This window comes from Aptenodytes forsteri, unplaced genomic scaffold, assembly GCF_000699145.1.
Source record: "Aptenodytes forsteri isolate BGI_AS27 unplaced genomic scaffold, ASM69914v1 Scaffold56, whole genome shotgun sequence".
Lineage (NCBI taxonomy): Eukaryota > Metazoa > Chordata > Aves > Sphenisciformes > Spheniscidae > Aptenodytes > Aptenodytes forsteri.
This window is the reverse complement of record NW_008796213.1, coordinates 5,710,709-5,734,748: the sequence shown is the minus strand read 5'-3', so window position 1 is coordinate 5,734,748 and position 24,040 is coordinate 5,710,709. Positions and strand designations below refer to the sequence as shown.

Here is a 24,040-nt window from a genome sequence, read left to right as displayed (position 1 = left end):
ATAGCAACTAACTTAAGGAAGTGGATTTATAACTTTAATATACTGGAAAAGATGCTTAAAGGGCCTAGAAATTATATATATGATATAGTTTATAGTGGTAAAACAAATTTTTCCCTTTTTTGAATGGCAAAAATACAAATTTCACTTAGCTTTTGTAAAATATGAACAAACATATGTATGTAAAATGTATTAATTTTTTTACCTCAAAATAGCATCAATACATCTTTTTCAAACAGATTTATATTTTCAAAGCATTAGCATTACAATTTTAACGCAAAGACATTTAACTGATCATAGCATACACAGAGCAATGAGACATCTTTTTTTCTTGAAAACATATTTATACTTGAGTTTTACTAAAGCCTTGTTTGATAACATTTGAAATATCAGCTATCACATTTACTTATTGAATCCTACTACAGCTTACCTGTGAGATATCCAGCTTTTAAATGTTGCTTTGGTGCAGGATGTACGCAGGTTGAAATTTGGCTACTGCTGCGGAAAAGCTGACCCTTTATTTCATTCAAGTCATTTTTATATGTACATGCAAACTGAGATTTGATTGAAGATCGCTTCACCTGCAAATAGCAATCTGGTATTAGCTTTAATTATTTACAAAAGTAAAAGACAACACCTGCAAGACTAGTAAAATAATAAGTTTCCCCATTCTTCTGTCTTGAAAGCTTTTAGATCACATAAAAAAACCAGAAAAATGAGTATGCTTCCATAAAAAATATTTATGAAGTATTCATTTACAAAGTGTAAAGGCTTTCAAGAATACTAATAAATTATTCTATTAAAGTCCTAAAATAATTCTAAAAAATCTTTTTTCACCTCTTTCAGAACGTTACACATTAACTTTTAAAGTTTCAACCTAAGATTTTCTCTCAAAGTTAGCCCTCTCTTTTGATAGACTGCAGACTCTACTGTTTTGAGTAGCTGTCATAGCTACTACAGCCAATTATCATACTTCTACAGGTCATCTCTGAGATGTCAGTTCATAAATGCCAAGTATAGGAAGTATCGTACATAAAGGAAAGCATAATAGCAACACTGAAAAGGAATGACAGATAATAGAAACTAAGCTTCAATACACTTATACCTAAAACTGGAATATAAAGTATTATTTTAAATCTTTCTTTGGCAAATTTCAGATTTCCCATTTACTCACAAAATAAAGCCATTTCTTCGTTGAATGCCAATGTCTAACTCCAAATTTGTCAAAATATACCCATATAGCGTAAGTTGCCAGAAATCTACAGTATTCAAGAACAGTATTTTATCTGGTTCTGTATGCTCATCTCCACCTCCTAGTCTTGAAAGCAGGGAACCTAGTCTCATAGCACAGGTAAATAAAAATATTTGGTTTAACTAAAAAAAATTAAATAAAAATTTTAAATATATTCAATATATCCATATTTAATGGAATTAACGGTTACAGGTCAAACTTCCTCAGTTTACAGAAGTTACAACTTCTCATCAGCTTAGAATTTCAGGGTCAAGCTTTGTACTTTCTGGCCAATTTATCACAAATGCTATACACTCTGCAAGACATTCTGCCTTCACTTCCATTTGAAAGTCTACTGCATTATACAAAAGATGTTGAAAGGTATAGCACAGAGCAGGTAACTACAATATATTAGGATTTTTAGCTAATAATTGTATTAGCACAGGTGAATTCAAATAAATTTGAGCTGAACAGGTGCTACAGTACAAATATCAGGAAAAAGAAAAAGCAAGAAACATTGTCACAAAATAGATGTTGCTATATATATAGATAACAGGAATGATTTGTCGAATAAGAGGTTTACAACCACTTTTCTGATTAAAAAATTTGCATTATGCAAGTCTACTTTTCTTCTTAATACAAGTGTGTTTAAATCTTACAGTTCAGGTTTGACCCTTATAGATATATTTTTATTCCAACTCAAAATCTCAGATTTAGACAAAAAGAAAGAACACGTTCCCAGAAACCTCCTTTCACACAGGCCTTCATCCACAAAATTCAGTAACAGTTTATGCCGCTTTCATCAGATACTGTTTTCATTCATACAAGCTAACAGACTCTAGCTTTTTGTCATTGAGATACAACTTCAGTATTCCTTCATGATACTGCAGGTGGCCAGGTGAACACACCTACAGTCTTTTTGGAAAAAAATATCCCATTTATTTACAGAAACATAATTTTTCTTTCTGACTTACTATGTCTGTATATATATAGTTTTATTTTAAACTGAGTATTCCCTTCAAGAGTTAAAAAGACACAATTTTACCAGTTGTCCATCACTCCCAAACTGCAATTTCTCTGTGCCAGATAACAGCCTGAGAAAGGCAGATTTAACAGGGAGAACTAGCTAGCCTGACTCTCAACAATTCTAATCTTTTTAAAGTGTTAATCTACTCTGTCCTTAAAACATTTACTGTAAGGTAAGACTATATATGTAGATATCTACAAGGTTTTGTGTGCTTCAAGTTTATGCCTTAGCTCACTGAGTCATTAAGTGTATGTCATTAACTTTTTACTCTTTTCAGAAAGTGTTTTGAAGGATAGAGAAGCTATACCCAGAATAAGCTTAAGAATTTGAAATAATTAAAAATGCAACTTTAATCTAGTTTAAACTTAATCAACATCCTATTGTACAATTACAATATTTTGAATATAAGGGGTTTACATTTTCTTTAAGCTTAAGGTTACTGTAATATTAATGAAAAATATTTTCCTATATTTGCTATGTTTCTTAAACACTTCATCTTAATCCTTTAAAATTCTCTCATTTTTTAATTATTGTTCAGCAAATGACACACATCAAAAATTATGCACAATAAGTTGCAAAGAGTTCTATCACATTCATATTGCAAGAGGTAAATAAGCTGGAATTTGTGCTGAGTTGATGAAGATATAATAAACACAGCATGAAGACCATCAAACTTGAGCAAGAAAGCCTGATAGTTACCATTCTATAACCAACAATAAATCCAGTTATTTTTTGGGACATCAGGATTTCTTTTTAACACCCCCATCCGTCACTTCACTAATTCAGTTTGCAGGGATTAGAATATGTGGAGTCAAAGGACAGAAGTCAAGCTCAAATACCGAAAAACTTGCAGCAGAAACCTATCTGTCTGTTTCAACTTCACTGAAGCTTGAAATATGCCTCAAAACTTCACTCTATTGCATCACATACCATTTAGTCATTTGCAAACAGTATACAAATATGTGTATATATATACAGATATACCACCAAATATGACAGCTGGTGGTAGTACTAATCTAGAGGGTATATATAAATCAAGAGTGCATGACTAAATATGTTGAAGCAGTCAAACTTCCCAACTAGTCTAGGAATGAATATTCACTACTAAAAAAAAAAACACCACCTGTATTACACTGAGTGAGGTAGCAAAAAGTGAATTTTAATAGCCTGAAGGCAGAACAAAAGAGCACAAGTCTAGCGCTGGATTAAAAAGTAGAGCTTCACTGGAATGTTTTTAAAGAAAAAAGAGCAACTTAAAACTTGATTGAAGCACACATAATGAAGCCTGTCAACAGCTTGAAACAGCTCTTAGAAATTAGAGATCTTTTACATTAAATTCCCTGAAATCCACTGCTTTGAGGGCACCATCCCAATGACCCACAGCTCTGGGAGAGCAAAAAGATGTTGGGAACTCAATTTGCTAATCAAGTAGTTGCACACAAGTGGCATGCAATGAACTCAGACTTACTATCCCCTCTCCTCTTCACAAGCAAGTGGGATGTTGCTGTTATCCCTATACAAAGAAAAAAAATTCTGCTGCATTTCAGAAAAAGGGGTTCGTTGTTACCACTGTTCAGCTGGAAGAAAGTATGATAGAATTTAAGGCAGTGTTTCAGCACATGTAGGTCAATTAGTAGTCCTAATGAGTAGATAAAGCAGGACATACTCCCACCTTGACTTCTATATCTAGAGAAGTTTTTCAGTTGTTCGGGATACCAATATAAAACATTCACTTTTATATGAAATATTAATGGTGCATGCTCTACTTATTTCTAAAAGTTAGTTGATAAACTTTCTTTTTTTTTTTTTTTTCCTGTAGTGCTCAGGTGTATGCTGGGAAGAGTCTATAGACCTTGTTGGCAAGTCTGAAAGCTAATGATCTACACCACCTTCTCTGAAGATTAAACATTTTATTACGAATTTAATCTAATTTGAAGTTACTGGGTTTTAGTGTGGTTATACATATGCATCCAAAAATACTTTCCCATTGCATTGTAGAGGGAAACATAATTCATCACCAAAAAAGAACATAGCTGTAATTACTATGTATTGTTATCAAAAAATAAAAGACTTCTGCATAATCCAGACTTGCAAGTATTTGTCTAATATTACACACAAGCTACTTCCACTTATTTGAGTATGAAAGGAAGCAATTAATGAATTTCACCCTTTTCTCGCAAAATTTTACAACTTCTGAACCAGCCAACGTACCATGTATGTCAAAACAAAAACTTATAGTCAAAAAAAGTGAGTTAATTTTGCCTGACCAGCAATCAACTTATTCTTGCTTGCAGTTTTGCTGTGTTTTCTTTTTCCACCAGTTTTCCTGTCCAATTCCTTCTGATGGTTGTTTGAAGTCTTAGGTCTTTTAGCATTTTTTTGCAAAGATGGTTCACTTTCCTTATCACAGATTACTTTGTCATTATTCAAATCCATCTGTTCGTTCTTGGAGTTCTTGTTTCTTGGCTGACAACTCAGCTTTCCCATTTCTGTATAACTTCTAGTCTGGTGAACATTTTCAGAAATAGTTCCAAGCACTGGTACATCAAGACATGAATTCATACCTTCTGTCATGTAAGAAGATCAAAAAAATAAATGTGAAGAAGTAAAAGTTACCTGGGATTATTCATCCTTTTTCTATCAGAGGACTGTCATGTGATTTTTTAAATCAAAATGAGTGCTTCATCAGTAAAACAAAACTATGCTGGTCATTGCAGTTACATTTGCTATGAGTTCGTAAGTGTACTGCCAATTTAAAATTATATTGCTCAAAAACATGTAATAGCAACTAACTTAAGGAAGTGGATTTATAACTTTAAGATACTGGAAAAGATGCTTAAAGGGCCTAGAAATTATATATATGATATAGTTTATAGTGGTAAAACAAATTTTTCCCTTTTTTGAATGGCAAAAATACAAATTTCACTTAGCTTTTGTAAAATATGAACAAACATATGTATGTAAAATGTATTAATTTTTTTACCTCAAAATAGCATCAATACATCTTTTTCAAACAGATTTATATTTTCAAAGCATTAGCATTACAATTTTAACGCAAAGACATTTAACTGATCATAGCATACACAGAGCAATGAGACATCTTTTTTTCTTGAAAACATATTTATACTTGAGTTTTACTAAAGCCTTGTTTGATAACATTTGAAATATCAGCTATCACATTTACTTATTGAATCCTACTACAGCTTACCTGTGAGATATCCAGCTTTTAAATGTTGCTTTGGTACAGGATGTACGCAGGTTGAAATTTGGCTACTGCTGCGGAAAAGCTGACCCTTTATTTCATTCAAGTCATTTTTATATGTACATGCAAACTGAGATTTGATTGAAGATCGCTTCACCTGCAAATAGCAATCTGGTATTAGCTTTAATTATTTACAAAAGTAAAAGACAACACCTGCAAGACTAGTAAAATAATAAGTTTCCCCATTCTTCTGTCTTGAAAGCTTTTAGATCACATAAAAAAACCAGAAAAATGAGTATGCTTCCATAAAAAATATTTATGAAGTATTCATTTACAAAGTGTAAAGGCTTTCAAGAATACTAATAAATTATTCTATTAAAGTCCTAAAATAATTCTAAAAAATCTTTTTTCACCTCTTTCAGAACGTTACACATTAACTTTTAAAGTTTCAACCTAAGATTTTCTCTCAAAGTTAGCCCTCTCTTTTGATAGACTGCAGACTCTACTGTTTTGAGTAGCTGTCATAGCTACTACAGCCAATTATCATACTTCTACAGGTCATCTCTGAGATGTCAGTTCATAAATGCCAAGTATAGGAAGTATCGTACATAAAGGAAAGCATAATAGCAACACTGAAAAGGAATGACAGATAATAGAAACTAAGCTTCAATACACTTATACCTAAAACTGGAATATAAAGTATTATTTTAAATCTTTCTTTGGCAAATTTCAGATTTCCCATTTACTCACAAAATAAAGCCATTTCTTCGTTGAATGCCAATGTCTAACTCCAAATTTGTCAAAATATACCCATATAGCGTAAGTTGCCAGAAATCTACAGTATTCAAGAACAGTATTTTATCTGGTTCTGTATGCTCATCTCCACCTCCTAGTCTTGAAAGCAGGGAACCTAGTCTCATAGCACAGGTAAATAAAAATATTTGGTTTAACTAAAAAAAATTAAATAAAAATTTTAAATATATTCAATATATCCATATTTAATGGAATTAACGGTTACAGGTCAAACTTCCTCAGTTTACAGAAGTTACAACTTCTCATCAGCTTAGAATTTCAGGGTCAAGCTTTGTACTTTCTGGCCAATTTATCACAAATGCTATACACTCTGCAAGACATTCTGCCTTCACTTCCATTTGAAAGTCTACTGCATTATACAAAAGATGTTGAAAGGTATAGCACAGAGCAGGTAAGTACAATATATTAGGATTTTTAGCTAATAATTGTATTAGCACAGGTGAATTCAAATAAATTTGAGCTGAACAGGTGCTACAGTACAAATATCAGGAAAAAGAAAAAGCAAGAAACATTGTCACAAAATAGATGTTGCTATATATATAGATAACAGGAATGATTTGTCGAATAAGAGGTTTACAACCACTTTTCTGATTAAAAAATTTGCATTATGCAAGTCTACTTTTCTTCTTAATACAAGTGTGTTTAAATCTTACAGTTCAGGTTTGACCCTTATAGATATATTTTTATTCCAACTCAAAATCTCAGATTTAGGCAAAAAGGAAGAACACGTTCCCAGAAACCTCCTTTCACACAGGCCTTCATCCACAAAATTCAGTAACAGTTTATGCCGCTTTCATCAGATACTGTTTTCATTCATACAAGCTAACAGACTCTAGCTTTTTGTCATTGAGATACAACTTCAGTATTCCTTCATGATACTGCAGGTGGCCAGGTGAACACACCTACAGTCTTTTTGGAAAAAAATATCCCATTTATTTACAGAAACATAATTTTTCTTTCTGACTTACTATGTCTGTATATATATAGTTTTATTTTAAACTGAGTATTCCCTTCAAGAGTTAAAAAGACACAATTTTACCAGTTGTCCATCACTCCCAAACTGCAATTTCTCTGTGCCAGATAACAGCCTGAGAAAGGCAGATTTAACAGGGAGAACTAGCTAGCCTGACTCTCAACAATTCTAATCTTTTTAAAGTGTTAATCTACTCTGTCCTTAAAACATTTACTGTAAGGTAAGACTATATATGTAGATATCTACAAGGTTTTGTGTGCTTCAAGTTTATGCCTTAGCTCACTGAGTCATTAAGTGTATGTCATTAACTTTTTACTCTTTTCAGAAAGTGTTTTGAAGGATAGAGAAGCTATACCCAGAATAAGCTTAAGAATTTGAAATAATTAAAAATGCAACTTTAATCTAGTTTAAACTTAATCAACATCCTATTGTACAATTACAATATTTTGAATATAAGGGGTTTACATTTTCTTTAAGCTTAAGGTTACTGTAATATTAATGAAAAATATTTTCCTATATTTGCTATGTTTCTTTAACACTTCATCTTAATCCTTTAAAATTCTCTCATTTTTTAATTATTGTTCAGCAAATGACACACATCAAAAATTATGCACAATAAGTTGCAAAGAGTTCTATCACATTCATATTGCAAGAGGTAAATAAGCTGGAATTTGTGCTGAGTTGATGAAGATATAATAAACACAGCATGAAGACCATCAAACTTGAGCAAGAAAGCCTGATAGTTACCATTCTATAACCAACAATAAATCCAGTTATTTTTTGGGACATCAGGATTTCTTTTTAACACCCCCATCCGTCACTTCACTAATTCAGTTTGCAGGGATTAGAATATGTGGAGTCAAAGGACAGAAGTCAAGCTCAAATACCGAAAAACTTGCAGCAGAAACCTATCTGTCTGTTTCAACTTCACTGAAGCTTGAAATATGCCTCAAAACTTCACTCTATTGCATCACATACCATTTAGTCATTTGCAAACAGTATACAAATATGTGTATATATATACAGATATACCACCAAATATGACAGCTGGTGGTAGTACTAATCTAGAGGGTATATATAAATCAAGAGTGCATGACTAAATATGTTGAAGCAGTCAAACTTCCCAACTAGTCTAGGAATGAATATTCACTACTAAAAAAAAAAACACCACCTGTATTACACTGAGTGAGGTAGCAAAAAGTGAATTTTAATAGCCTGAAGGCAGAACAAAAGAGCACAAGTCTAGCGCTGGATTAAAAAGTAGAGCTTCACTGGAATGTTTTTAAAGAAAAAAGAGCAACTTAAAACTTGATTGAAGCACACATAATGAAGCCTGTCAACAGCTTGAAACAGCTCTTAGAAATTAGAGATCTTTTACATTAAATTCCCTGAAATCCACTGCTTTGAGGGCACCATCCCAATGACCCACAGCTCTGGGAGAGCAAAAAGATGTTGGGAACTCAATTTGCTAATCAAGTAGTTGCACACAAGTGGCATGCAATGAACTCAGACTTACTATCCCCTCTCCTCTTCACAAGCAAGTGGGATGTTGCTGTTATCCCTATACAAAGAAAAAAAATTCTGCTGCATTTCAGAAAAAGGGGTTCGTTGTTACCACTGTTCAGCTGGAAGAAAGTATGATAGAATTTAAGGCAGTGTTTCAGCACATGTAGGTCAATTAGTAGTCCTAATGAGTAGATAAAGCAGGACATACTCCCACCTTGACTTCTATATCTAGAGAAGTTTTTCAGTTGTTCGGGATACCAATATAAAACATTCACTTTTATATGAAATATTAATGGTGCATGCTCTACTTATTTCTAAAAGTTAGTTGATAATCTATTCCAGATCTCCTTCCAGCATCTGCATGTAGGTCAATTAGTAGTCCTAATGAGTAGATAAAGCAGGACATACTCCCACCTTGACTTCTATATTTTGTGTCTTTTTTCGTTTTTTCGTTGTTCGGGTTTCCAACATTCACTTTTATATGAAATATTAATGGTGCATGCTCTACTTATTTCTAAAAGTTAGTTGATAATCTATTCCAGATCTCCTTCCAGCATCTGCATACAGACAGTACTGCCAATATTTAGTCAGTAAGAATGTTGAGATTTGGTTTTTATACACTGGAATGGCATAACAGAATTTGAAAACCTACATCAGTAACAACAAACACATGTTTTTATTTTCTAGCCAAACAATTAGAGTACTATTTGGAAGAGGAAAAGAGATAAAAAGAGAAAATGTCTTTTCCTCACTCTTACCCTTGTCCTTTTAGAAAAAAAATATTAAAGGCGAGTTGAAAGAGAAAGTTGAAAAAGGGAAGGGAGCGCAAAGGGAAGAGTAACAAAACAATAAATGGTAAGTATCATTGCCAAACCAAGGCATCATGTTATTCAAACAAGAAAAGTGTCCTGGATAGCTCAGGTAATAGCAAGCTTTTATTGTATTGAAACTATCAAATATTTTTAGCATGACATTGTACCAGCCTTTTGCTTTCCCAAATTAACCTATTACTGTTTTGAGAACAGTTAGCCTCAACTCACCTCACTATTGCATTTCAAAAGTACTCAAAACTCACAGCTATGGATCCTAGGAAAACAGTTTAGGGGTCTTGTAGAAACAAAAATGGTATTTTCTACACAAGTGTGGCTTATCAACTGACACTAATAATAAAGTCTTTCTTCAGATTTTTGCTGAACGTAACATTTTTCTCCCCTCCCCCTCTCTCCTCCAGATACTTATTTTTAGCATACTCCATACACATCGAAACTACTAGTCAGCTTAGTGTTCTCCACAATTACATTCCACTTAGAAATAAATATTTCTTACTACAATAGATGAGACTACTACCTGAGGAAGATTGTTTTCTCTATTACTATGAATCTTCTGCTCACAATTATAGTGGACATACAGAAAACTCTTGATAACTTCCTGTTGATAGTTTTCCAAGTCACAGTTTATTTGTACTGGAATCACAAATAGGCAAAACAATTCTCTCAAGTAACAGCATTTAGAGAACTAAGCAATGAAAAATAACAGCAGTGCATGAAGCTAGATATTAAGTCATTTCATATAGGCATGAACAAGTCACATGAGAAAGGCAGACTAGGATTTTTTGCTTTGTGGAGCTTTTCCCTTGGAAGGATTTCTATACACAGTAAAATTACAATGAACTTCAAGCATGCCAAGATTTGTTAGAGTTCTTAAGCCACAAATTCTTTTTAAAACTAAAACTACAGTTATGTTCCCAATTGGAGGGAAATAGTGCCTCATATAGGAAAGGTTGTCTCCAGTTACATTAAGAAAAAAACATGCCAAACTACTGAAATTCCTTGCAGCTGTTTCAGGGTAAATGTGTTAACAATGCAGCAGGATTTCTAAAACAATGTATCAAAAGGCCAAAACAATCCTGTTTACAAAAAAAATAAATCTGTTACTCTCTCATATATTGCATGCTCACAGCCTAATAGCTTTTGTTCCTTTCTTCTTAACTCCTAAAGTTCTCAGTTTCACCCAATCCCATTAGTTCAGGAACAGTATTTTACCTACAACTTGAAAGTCTAATTAATCTTTTCTGGTGCAAAAGATGAAAATCTTATTAAGCAACATTTTTGTTGTCTGAAGTTGCTCTTTAACCTAAACAAAGCAGGTGATTGTAACAGTCCTTCCATTCCTCTCTCTCACCAATAAGCAGGACTTACATAACCCCATTGAAATCAACAAAATAAGTAGTCAAATAGGGGATCTACCTGTTCCAGATAAATGGAAGTATGATTCAAAGAAGCAGACATAAGGTTGGATGAACCCTTTTTAGATAAAATACGTCTCTCCTGTCCAATTAAGCTTTCTACATATAAAGCAGGAAGGAGTGATAAGGACAACTGACAACAAGAGACATAACTCAATAGATGTTCTATAGAGCTTTCTGAATTAAAGACTCCTTCCACAAAATACCATTCACCAGAAGACACTTCACTTAAACAGTAGATAACAAACTTGAAACTCTAAATTGTCTCTCAAAGGAAGATTGAGTTTCTTATTATTACTCTTACCTGCTTCTGCTGGAGGGAATTAAAAAATGCAACATGCTAGTTCCCCAGACTTCTTTCTCCTCAAGGGATAAGAGCGACAGCTTTGCCTCCTAACAAATGCCGTTATAGTTAGGTGATCTTTCTGCATCTCTTCCAGTATTTAATGAGGATTGAAAGACAAAAATATTTCTTTGTCTTTCACTGTTGCCAGGAATTTGTTTTGGCACAATGGAAGTACCCACAGATTTATTTTAAACACCAATTCCAGCTCATAGCTACACGTTTACTTTATCCACCCTCCGTATTTTTAGACACTAAACACATATGCATGATGCTGTGCCCTAGGTCTAAATATTATCAATCTGCACTCCTCCACATAATTCTGCAGAAGTTGTGAGAGATCAGTTCCTCTTAAGGAAGGAGAGGGCATAATGATTTTTTTTTCCTCTCTGTTTTATTTTTTAAATTTAGAGAAATGTTTCTCCTATCACTTTGTAGATTTTCCTAAATTTCTTTATTCAACACATACATCTTGATGGGACTCAGCATACAACCAAACTAATCATCACTACTGTGTTTTTCTTCCCCTCTCAAATATCATGGAAAAGGAGACTTTTATGGGACAAGTTCGAATGAGAGATCACGAATTTGTACTATAGACTAACCATCTAACCACCTATCAGAGGCAGCATAGTAAAAAGGTCCTTAGGACAATTTTATGGAACTAACGCTACCATCACACATACTGCATAAGAAACTTCTCAGAAGAATCATTGACATTGAGAAGAAACATCACGTTGCTATTGTCTTACTCAAAAAACATATGTATGGTATCTCCCAGTCAATTGTTAAAATGAGTGCATTATACATAACAAAACTTACAACTGTGAATTTTACAAGCAACCTGTACACATTTCAAGATGGTTGTATGAAATAATAATGTTCACTGATGTAAGAAGGTGATAAATATTATTACAGCACTTGAGATCTATGGTCATGGACAAGGAATTCATTGTGCTATGTGCTGCACAGTAAAGACAGAACAAGATTTATTTCTACCAAGAGACATTACAATCCAAGACAAGAAATACATGGATTCATAGAAAAAGGAACTGAAATTAGTCATTGTAATGGGCATCCATCTCAACACAAAACACTGCTAAGTTTTGGGGAGAGGTTGATTTAAAGGTACTGAAAAAGGTTTTAAAGGAGGATGATGAGTTCTGCAGATACCTATACGAAATCTCTTCAGCCATAAGAAACAGTATAAAACAGACAGCTGAAAGAGCTAGTCTGAAAGTTAACAAACAATGAAGATTGGTATTGCAGGCTGAATGTAAGCAAGGACAGATATCTCAAAGGAGCAAATCGGAAATAATCAATGGGTTGGCACAGGTTAAAACAAGTAGCTTACATCTACTACAACTTAAAGGAACAGATTGAGATGCAAAGAGAAGAATGGCATCTAGCGTCTAATCACTTTGATAACAACTTTTTGTACAGCAATCTCAGTGAAGAAAGATAGGCTAAAGCTGCAACTATCAAGTCCAAGAAAAATACACAGCAGCACATCAAAAAGCAAAATGAACCTTTAATAAATTATAGTTGAGTGGACATACGTATAGAGAAGAATATATTCCAGAGGTGTTATGGAGTGAAAAAGTAACAGGTAGAATACCATCGTCAATGTTAAATATACCAGGAAAGACCTACATACCATCTCAAGATCAACAGCTGGGTATTCACAGGATGGTATAGAAGTAACAAAAGATGTCAGTTTTGACAGAAGAGACACTTAGATCTACACATGTAGATCTGTGAACTGTTCATATAAAGATGATAGCTGAACTTCTGTTTGTAGATGTATTCATCCAGAAAGAAGGTACAGAAAGAGAAGAGAGACAAGGCCCTATAAAGTCTTAATGGAAAAAGCAAGGAAAGGAAAGAGTAGAAACATGCAAAAGAAATTCTGTAGAAATTGTTAGAAAGGTAGAAAGAAAACCACAAAAAGACAAAATGAAAGATGAACATTTCAAGAAAGAAAGCAGGATTTTATGTGAGAGGATGGAGATCAAACACGAATGGCAGAACTATCTGAGCTTTAGTCAGAAAAGTCATTAGCTGTTTGGCAACAGCAATTTTAGTTGACTGGAAGGAGAAGCAAGGTTAAAGTGAACATAGGAGTACCAGAAGAATAATTCCAGACTTCAGGGGAATATAGTGTAGTTTAGATGGCAGTGTTTGGCTGATGCACAGAAAAGAGAATTGCAAACAAGTGAAACACTCAGGCGTCTTATCTTGAGTAAGAGGACTATAAGTTGATACATAACTGAGGAGCATTTACACTCTGAACTGCATGATTTTTATTTTAACTTTTTAAAATGGAAAAACATCTTGAGATATTTAGCCTCAGTTCCATGCTGTACTTTGTCTCTGGTACAATAGGATATACTGGAAAAAAGCCATAAAGAAGACTGATTGTGATTACTAGAGGCAATTTAGCAGCCTCAATGTTGCTCTAAGATATAAGTTGTATAGCTCCAGGCAGCCATTCAGTTTAACATGTTAATCACATTACCATCCACATTGCTAAAGTAGGGGAAGAGTCCACCATCACAGATATAATCTACAAAAGATAACACTATAAGCAAGCTTTACAGTCTCCTAAGATGCCAAAGAAAGTTTAGAAGTGTCAACCACAGATTTTAGACCTGTTGCTTGTTCTCTTTGAATTTTGGTTTTCATAAGACAAAAGGTCATGTATATTTCAATATAGTCATCCTCAATTATATTAGGCACCTAGTGAGCATCAAAATCAGTTCTAGAAGTTGATTGAAAGATCTCAAAAATTATTGGCTAAAAACATGAGATGTTTCATTCTATTTTGCTACAGGTACATTCTATTTCATCAATCATGGTGAAGCAAGATGAGGACAAGTCCTGCAGAAAAAGTCAGATTCTTGTATTGTATTAACAAGGATCCTACGAGTCACAGAACCCTGAGTCAGGCACTACAAAAGCAGCACAGGAGAGTGTCATGATGAACCTTTGCATGCAATTCTTTCTCCTGAAGTAGAACTTATTCAATTATTCAGAGACTTCTGAAAGAACTACTATTTGCACAGAAATTATGGTAGCTAATCTGATATTTTTGATTAGCAAAAAAGTATTTCCAAAAAAAGTAAAAATAGTTTCATAATATGAATCAGCCTCAAGACTCATATTTTTTATAGTTTGTGTCAAAAACCTTGTAAGTTTCCAGAAAAGGTCTCAAATGTGACAGGTAATTACTTTTAGATAATTTTTGTACTTTGATACTGAACACAGCTGTTCATGAATCCAATTAAAAACCTCCATTTAGATAAGAAAACTATCTATTTCAATGTATTATGCAAACAGCACATCACATTTTTGCTATTTGATGAGTAAAGCTGCAATTTAAATATGCTGTTTATTGTAAAATTAATATAATGAAGATCCTTTGTCAGCTTCAATCTTTCATAATTTGCCTATGAGTTTTAAGCTAAATTTCACCATAATTAGTGCATGTATCCAAAACGCCCATCATCCACCCCACCCCCATTCCAAAAAAAGCACTCAGAATGAAGTTGGAGTATATTTAAAACACATGCTGGAAATATTGACAGTGCTTTTCATTTTACTTCCTTTTAATGACTTTCTACTTCTCAAACATATAATATGTTTAAATCCCCCTCATGTCCAGAGGCAGAAAGATATTTTCCATTGTGCTGTTCTAGAACTAATTCTGATGGCTTAAAACACCTGTTTTCTTCCTTATATACTAATTACATTTGTGTTTTTACCTGTTGTCAGGACTAAGTTTGTAAAAAATATTAAGTCACTACTTTTATTTAGCGCTCTGTTGAAATGCTGTGGAAGATACAAGCTCTGTCTCTTTCCATAGTCCCAACATTCAAGTTTGACAATTTTGAGGAAAAAAGACTATGTAAAATGCACTGGAAGATTGCAATTTTCAGAAACATCGAAGTTGTTCTTTTGAATAGTGCCACTCACAACACCAACATATTCTTGTAATGTTCCATTTCATCTACGAAATAGCAAACATTAGCATCTTTATTTTATTGGTCACAAAGCAATGTTATGGAAATGTCCTCAGAATGTTATGAATAAAAAGCATCTCAAAAAAATGTAATTAAAAAGTCATTATTACACTTTTAGAATGCCTATATTATCAGAACTGAAATCAGGTGCCTGTGTTCAGTTTTATCTCTGTTTTCACATAGCTTCAGTTTTATTTCTACAGTCCTGAAATACACAGATGGTTAAATGAAGACATATAGATTAACTCAGTATATTTCCACTAAGAGATTTTCATTAGGAAGCACTTTTAAGTTTAAAGCCTCTCTCTTCTGGAGTTTTAGATATTTCCATTCATATTACAACACTGTTTGAGTTGGGCCAATTACCACAAGTTAATCACAATTACATTTCTTTAGCTATGAGATAAAATTCTCAAATAATGGGCTGAAATGTAACACTTATTTTCATTTTAGCGTTATTATTTCAGTTCCTCTATAGTCGCACAGCAATTCCTACACAGTACCTTAATTTTTTTTTCATCCATAGATTTCTGAATACGCTAAGAGGTTTTGGAGAAGGTCCATTGGATTGTGCTGGAGATCTATATTAAAAAGAGATAAGAAGTATTTAGAACATGTAAAAGCAATTAGTTAAGAAAAATAGTTACTATACCAAGTTCCTCAGAAACAGGAAGGCAAGTATCTTCACTCTCCAAGCCTTACTTTGTTTTCTCCCTTCCTAAGTAACCACATGTACCGTGGGCAACTGAAGGCAGCATAACGAAACCAAACCTACAGTTCCAATTTCTGGTATTATTTTGCAGTATGTCTACAATATTGTAGTTCTGCAGCCACAGTATTATTATTGGTAATGCTGGTGATGAGTTACCAAGTCACCATTCTACTTACACCCCCTTGAATAGCATCTGGTTGACATCCAGAATAATTTTCCTCATATTTACAGACTTTTCAATAAAAGTACTCACACAAACAAAATGCTTCCACCCTCCTACATTTCAGTATGTGAATAGTTAAGTATATTAATGAAAATGAATAGTTACATATATTAATGAAAATTTTTTATGCATATAATGAAAAAAATTATTGATGCATATAAGAGGGGATTTTTTTTGTCTTGAAATAAGAACTAATCTGTGCATCTGTAAATAATTACTTCTCTGTTTACGCTCATGGCAGGCCAGTGTGCACATGAGGACAGTTTTTTTCAAAAATAACTCATTCTTTATTTTATTTGTTTAACTCATTCTATTCAATTATTCCATAAATAAAATTTATTTTATTTAGCTCATTCTTTATTTTATTTATTTCTATTTGTCTGTGATGCAAAATTTCTGCAGGACCTTGCAATGTTTTTGCTATTTAAATTGCCAAAATATGTAGCTACAGCATGCTCCCTTCTACGCTGTTGTTCTGGTTCATGAGTCCTCTTTGTAACCTGTAATGACAAAATTCTCAGCATCCCACTTTTCCAACAACTGATGATTCCTCAGGATAAGTGACTGATTAAATCATCACTGCTTCTCTAGTGCATGGATAGGTTAGTTTCCTTTTCAGTGTCCACAGAAATGGGTTTACAAGAGATTCTTTGTTTTGTATACCAGATCAACATGGGTATTCCTTAAATAGAAGGAAATTTTAAAAAGCAAGGAAAGAAATGAGCAAGAAGTAATGCCTGGCTTTAACATTAATAGGATAGGAAGATGATGGGAATGGTATAAAAAACAGCAGCAAACAAAAAGTTGCCCCAAACCCCGAATACCAGTTGAACCTGCAAAACCATAAAAGAGAGCCTTTATTGCAAAAAGTTATGAAAATACTTAATCCGTGGTCATGCAAAATTTGACTCTAAAACATAAATAATATCATTAATTATATCAGAATCACCTTTGATTTCAATATCATCACTACGTTTTTATGTTTGCTTAAAAAATTTAAAAATACTATGGGAAAAATAGCACACTTCTCCCTTGCATGCAGCTTCAAAATACAAAAAAATAGCAAGAGAATTTTATTTGAACTTCTATAATGCATCTAAATGCAATCTAAAAAGAATATTTTCCAGAAGATTGAAATAAGGTTCTTACAGAAGGAAAATATTTGACGGACATACTAAAGGACCGATTAAGTAAGAAAAACTTCAGCTTGGTTCGGATGTTCTAAAACACTGAGGATGTATTGTCAGTGCTTATATTTTCAGTTCCCAAATACACATGCATTTCACAAATTAAAATGAAAATATTTTTCATTAAAGAAAGCCAACAAAAAGTTAAACAACACAATAGCTGCTTCTCAGCAGTAGCTTTTTGGCAGGATTTCAGTGCAGAGAGATAAATCTACCCAATTGATCTAAAAGTTTATTAAAAGAAGAGTAAAACAAAGCAAGAAAAATTCCTGAAATGCTGAAGTTTTGAAAAAGAGATGCTTTCATTTAACCTCAGTCTTCACCTGAAAACTAACAGTGCTCTCTCAAACTGACTATAACCGAGACAAAACTACTTACAAAACTTTAAACATATTTTTGGGATTCTTCAGTAATGAAATCTCTAGAAATAACAAAAAGCATTGTGAAAAACCTCAACACAATAACTACCATGTGATCAAAAACCATAAAACAATAACTACCATGTGATCAAAAACCATAAAACAATAACTACCATATGAGGTGACCAATCTGATACGCAGAATCAGATTAGCAAAAAGAATCTGAAAACTGCAGTGACATTTACTGCCAAAGGTACTGCCATTTACCCTGTAAACTGTTCCAGATTTACTATTAACAATAGATTGGCAAAAAGACTGCAAATACTCTAGATCAAGTATTTGAGACATCAGCATTAACAAAAAAGTGGTGTACCATAGAGGTGCCTGTACATTGATCAGAGTGACACTTTAGCTACTATCCTTTGTAGTATATTAAGGTGTTCAGCATTCATAAAGCAATTGGAGCCTTAGAGTAAAGCTGCTAGAGAAATGCATTACACAGATTTGATAAAAATTGAGAATGGGTGTTGTTTGCAAGTTTCATTTCAAGTTTTTGCGAAGTTATTCATTCCTAAAACAATTATTTAGGATCATAAATTCAATACTTTGAATAAATTACTTCTAAATCAAATTTTTAAATGGAAGCACACAGATAAGATTAAAAAAATTATATACTGGAAAATAAAATCTAAAACAAATTGACCACTAAGAATTACTATGGAAAACACAAGAATTGTCTAGATTACAAAATAAATTCCCAGATAGCAGTACCTGCTCACACCTACACCAAGAAGATTTTAAGTCAAACAAAGGTCTTATCCTTTTGGGGAAAATTCAAGAAAATCAATTCAGCTGAAAAATCAAATGAGGTAAGTGAAACCAAAGCACTCAGTCTGCACTCTTGTTCAGAAATAAGTGGTTTAAAACCCATTTTAAATTAAAGAGTTACTTAAAAAAAAAAAAGCAGTGTTTAATTCAGAAGAATTCAGGTGGGCCTTGATTACATTCACATAGAGCATTAACCTAAATCTGATTAAGCTCCTTTTCATTCTGATAAAAATACAACCATGGTGAGGTTTATTAAATTAGTGAAACAATTTAAAAAGTAATGTGGATCAATTTTCCTGACTCTGAAGTAATGGAAAAAATAAGAGACTGAAATCAGGGTTATTTTAAGCTTGTTACATAATGAAATAGAAATGTATAGCTACAGCTATCCACAGATATTTGAGAGGTGAAAGAAATATTCCACAATATGTTGTCACAAGCTGTCTTTTATATTAAAAGTTATTACAGGTTTATTTAGAATTCTTATTAGTGTAACTAATTTTTTTAAGTTTTATTAGAATGTGCTTGTTCCTTTGGTTTCATAAGAGAGGTCGAACGCTAAATCTAATGGAACCCTTAAATTCTTCAACTTTTAGGATCCTCTATCTTCCAGTTTAGGACCTATCACTGTTTTTCTCTTTCCTTGCTGTTATCTTCACAGCCTTGCACCTGCACATTTGGATAGTGTTGTTATGGTGGGCTCTCATGGGAAACAACTGCCACCAGCATAAGAAACACCCCCTTCTTCCCCACTTTTCCTACCCTTTTCATTGTAGCTCTTATGTTAGGGAACCCAAAAATGTGCATGCACAGAGCCTAATAAGCAACAGGCCACGCAGTCTCTGCCCTGATGAACAGATGCTCACATCACCGCTAAAGGCACCAAAAGCAGGGACAAACAATAAGGGATATGAGCAGGTCCTTACAAAGACAATGTAGTTACCCTGGGAAAAGCACTGTTAGGGAACCAACCACTGTACTACAGAGGATGCTTGTCTGGGAACCCTAGCTGCTTTACTTCCCAGCTGGCCACCAGGGAGAGTTTTCTCTTTCCTCTCCTCTCCCTCCTCTTTTGATTTTATTCTTCCCTAAAAGCAAATTTCACCATTAGAGTCAATGTATGCCATCAGCTACAGATCCTACAAATAAATCTTCATGCATGCGAATTTGTTTCAATATCCTTTGTGCAATACTACCCTGATTGGTAGATCATGATTTGAAAAACTATTTGACTATTTAAAATTGTCTCCACAAAATAACTACTATGTAGGAAGAAAACAGGATATAATCCAAAAATTTCTTGTGTCATAGCTAGACAAAGGAGGCATCTTCAAATTTAATAGTAATCTAATTAGCTACTGAACAGACAGTATTTTAACTTAGGAGTTCAAACTCAACTTAAGAGGTGAGTATTTGGAAGGTTTGTTGCGAAGGATATTCCTTCATGGGTTTTGTGTAGCCCAGAAACGTACTAGCTCAAAAGTCCATATTTCAAAAGCATCTTGAAGATACAGAAAATGCAAATGAGGAGGTAGACTACTTTTGAAACTTGAGACTGTTCTAAGAATGTTTTCCCTTTACACCTAACCTCACAACAGACTGCACTTTGGTCATTTGCTTTGTGTAAGTAATATCAATGCTTTGTTAGCCACTCAGTATAAGGTCTTTAAAAACAAACAAACCCAACACAAACACAAAAAACCTTCTAGTACTCACCTGAAGAGTGTCAAAACAGAGGTGATTCCAAACAAATTTAAGCTTTCATCACCATATAATAGTTCTGCTTTGTTCGGGGTAGGAGGATTGACAGCTTCTTCATCCAGAAGAACTAGTAAGACCATTACAGTATCTCTGCCACAATACACAGTGCCATGATTTATGGAATGCAATTTTGGCTGAAAGTAAATAAAATTAAAAGGAACATACAACAGGAAAGGTCAGCAAGCCAGACCAATAGCTCACCTCCAAAAGCAACCCATATCAGCACAAGGTGTGAGAATTCCCTCCTTCCCTTTCGCAGTAAGCATTTATGGGGAACCTGCCCATGGGAAAGTTTCTTCCTCATCCCAAGCAGTTAGTAGAGTTTAGATCACTGCCAGCTGGAGGTACACACTGATGAGCAAGTCACACAGATAAATATACAAATCTGTGACGAAACCATGCAGCAGAAATTAACATATTTTCTCACAACCAATTTGAGTGCTATGGGGTACACAAACACGTTCTGGTGAAGTCCAACTCCTCCGACTAACTGAATCTGCTAAAGCAGTTGGTTAAAAGTGAGATTTCCATCAAGATTTGACAACAGAGGTACTTGGCACAATCTCCTGTTTGGAACAGGATGAATTCCTCACGATTTTCCACAAGAATAAAGAATTCCTTAAAGAAAATAATAATCCACATCTGGAAGTGCTCAACACTACAGTCAGCAGTACAGATGTAGAACTCCATAGCCACTATGGGACTGCAAGAATTGCAAGTTTGCTGTATTTTTCTTTGAAAGTACTAGGAGTTCCATAGAGAAATTTAGTGCTTAATACACAGTAGTAGATTTTAAAAACTATAGGCTTTCTTATTTACCAGTACACAGAAACATTGAATAGCCTGACTTTGTTCAGAAGGACAGGACAAGCAACGAACTGCATTTATCTAATCAGTTAACTGCTTTTAAACACAGTCTTGAAAAGATCAAATTCTATTTCTCTCTCTATTTGATTACATCAATTAGTGTATGTAGCTTTCAAGAAACCATAGCAACACATGTCAGTCAGTTACTATAAGTTATAATCAATAGCTAGAAATAGCAATTACAGAAATGGTTGTTACTTGGCTTTACAGAATTGGCCTATTTCAGTACCATTTAATTTCCTCAAAATTTATTCTGAACCTCTTCAGTCATTACATCACCACATCATAGATTTTTATAAAATGTCATGTGTGTCACAGTAAATTTGTCTTAATGAGAAAAGTACAAATTTGGCATCATCTTGACTGATTATACACAAAGGAAAAAAATGATCTTTAGAATATAACATAACCTCCTAACTGCCAAAAGATGACCTTCAGAATTCTCATATACTACAACAACTGTGACTTGGTGTACTAACCATGGACTAAAATCCTATTGTCCAAGGCACAATAAGAACTTTAGGCAAGACAACAATCCCTGCCATAAAAGTCTTATTTATTAGTAAGCTTAAAATCATTATTCAAATTATTTTTTCAAGAAAATAGTTGATCAGTCTTTCAAGGGTAGTGACCATTAGCTACTCCAGACTATTCTCGTTAGTTCCAGAAACACCAGCCAGATTCCATTTACAGTAGTCATTTTCTCAGGAAGAAATTAATCATAATTCCTATTAGTCACTCATGCAGGCTTCAACACAAAGTAGTGCTTCCTGCTGCGTAAAGTAATAACTTTTCCTGGAGCTCTAGATTCTTATAAAACAGGTACTTGCAGGAAAACTGAGCAATGACAGAAGAAAACTGCCACTGCCGAAAAAAAAAAAAAAAAACCCTGCCACTGCCAGGAGAAAGCTAATATTTTTCTAACAAAGTAACTCTTTTCAGGTACATTTTATGAGGAAGCAGCCTTCCCAGGAGCTAGCGGAGGCATCCTTTGCAGGTCTGTAGTTAAGATCATATTTTAAATTTGCACTCAAAGAAATGATTCAATCTCTTATGTATGAAAAAAACATAACATCCTATCAAAACCAGAACTTATTCTGAATATAGAACAATTTTTCTGAAAAATTATAGCATGAGGGTTTAGGGGTTTCTTTGTAAAGTAAAAAACAAAACACAATAAAAAAAACAAGCTATACGTGAAACTCAGCACAGAACATTAATCTTTGCTGTCCTGAGATCTTAATGGAACAATACAGATGCTCTAATTTTTTTTCATATACAGCTCAAAATCATTTGGAAAACTTAAAGGGGTTTTTTTTGTTTTTTTGTTTTGTTTTTTAATTAGTAATGGTAACCTACCCCTCTATATGCTTAGTAAAATGTTCTTCCACACCAAGCTCCACTAAAATATGCAATTTGATATCAGTCTCTTAACATTTGTCTACTCTCCCTATTCCACCCCTCGACTCTGTGAATCACATATTTAAGAATTATCATTAAAATATACATTCATCACACAATCTTCACAAACTTCATTTACATCAACAAAAAGAATTCCCCACACCAAAATCAAAATAGCATCATCACAACACTGACAAAGGCAGACAATTTACACGCACTCCACCCTTCATCCCTTCACCACAGTTACAAAAACAAAAATTCCCCACACTTATTCCGCTCTCTAGCAATGTTCAGTCCACATTTTGCCTGTTACCTCTTCCGAATTACTGTCCTTATCTCTAATTCCTCAGGCCCCACATTGGGCACCACAACGGACTGTTGTGGGTTGACTTTGTCTAGCCACCAGGTGCCCACCAAGCTGCTCTATCACTCTCCCTCCTCAACAGGACAGGGAGAGAAAATATGATGAAAAGCTCATGGGGTCGAGATCAGGACAGGGAGTTGACTTACCAATTACCATCATGGGCAAAACAGACTTGGCTTAAGGAAATTAATGTCATTCATTGCCAATTAATCAGAATAGGACCCCTCCCTTCTTTCAAGACTCAGCTTCACCCCCAACTCATCTACGTCCTTCCCCTGAGTGGCACGGGGGGATGGGGAATGAGGGTTGCGGTCAGTTCCTAACACTTTGTCTCTGCTGTTCTTCCTCACGCTCTTCCTCTGCTCCTGTGTGGGGTGCCTCCCATGGGATACAGTCCTTCATGAACTTTTCCAGTGCAGGTCCTTCCCACAGGCTGTAGTTCTTCAAGAACTGCTCCAGCATGGGTCCTTTTCACAGGGTGCAGTCCTTCAGGAAAAGACTGCTCCAGCATGGGTCCCCCATGAGTTCACAGGTCCTGCCAGAAAACCTGCTTCTGCATGGGCTCCTCTCCATGGGCTACAGTTTCTGCCAGGAATCTGCTCCAGTGTGGGCTCTCCACGGGGTCACAGCTTCCTTCAGGGCACATCCACCTGCTACAGCATGGGGACCTCCACAGGCTGCAGGGTGGATATCTGCTCCACTGTGGATCTCCATGGGCTGCAGAGGGACAACCTGTATTACCATGGTCTTCATCACGGGCTGCAGGGGAATCTCTGCTCTGGTTGCCTGGAGCACCTACTCCCCCTCCTTCTTCACTGAGCTTGGTGTCTAGAGTTGTTTCTCCCACGTGTTCTCACTCCTCTCTCCCAGCTGCTGTTGTGCAGCATTTTTTTTACCCTTTCTTAAATGTTATCACAGAGGCACTACGACCGTGCTGATTGGGCTCAGCTTTGGCCAGCGGCAGGGCCGGCTTGGGGGC

General features: G+C 34.5%; 1 protein-coding gene across 1 annotated transcript in view; it reads right to left on the bottom strand.

Annotated features, from left to right (window-relative positions):
* The window catches only part of PARPBP (PARP1 binding protein), a 59,328-nt gene that overhangs the window by 543 nt on the left and 34,745 nt on the right, over positions 1 to 24,040 (bottom strand). Inside the window, 4 exon segments of the mRNA XM_019474402.1 lie at positions 428 to 578; positions 15,863 to 15,900; positions 15,903 to 15,940; positions 20,385 to 20,563. Of these exon segments, the coding sequence (XP_019329947.1) occupies positions 428 to 578; positions 15,863 to 15,900; positions 15,903 to 15,940; positions 20,385 to 20,563 (406 nt within the window).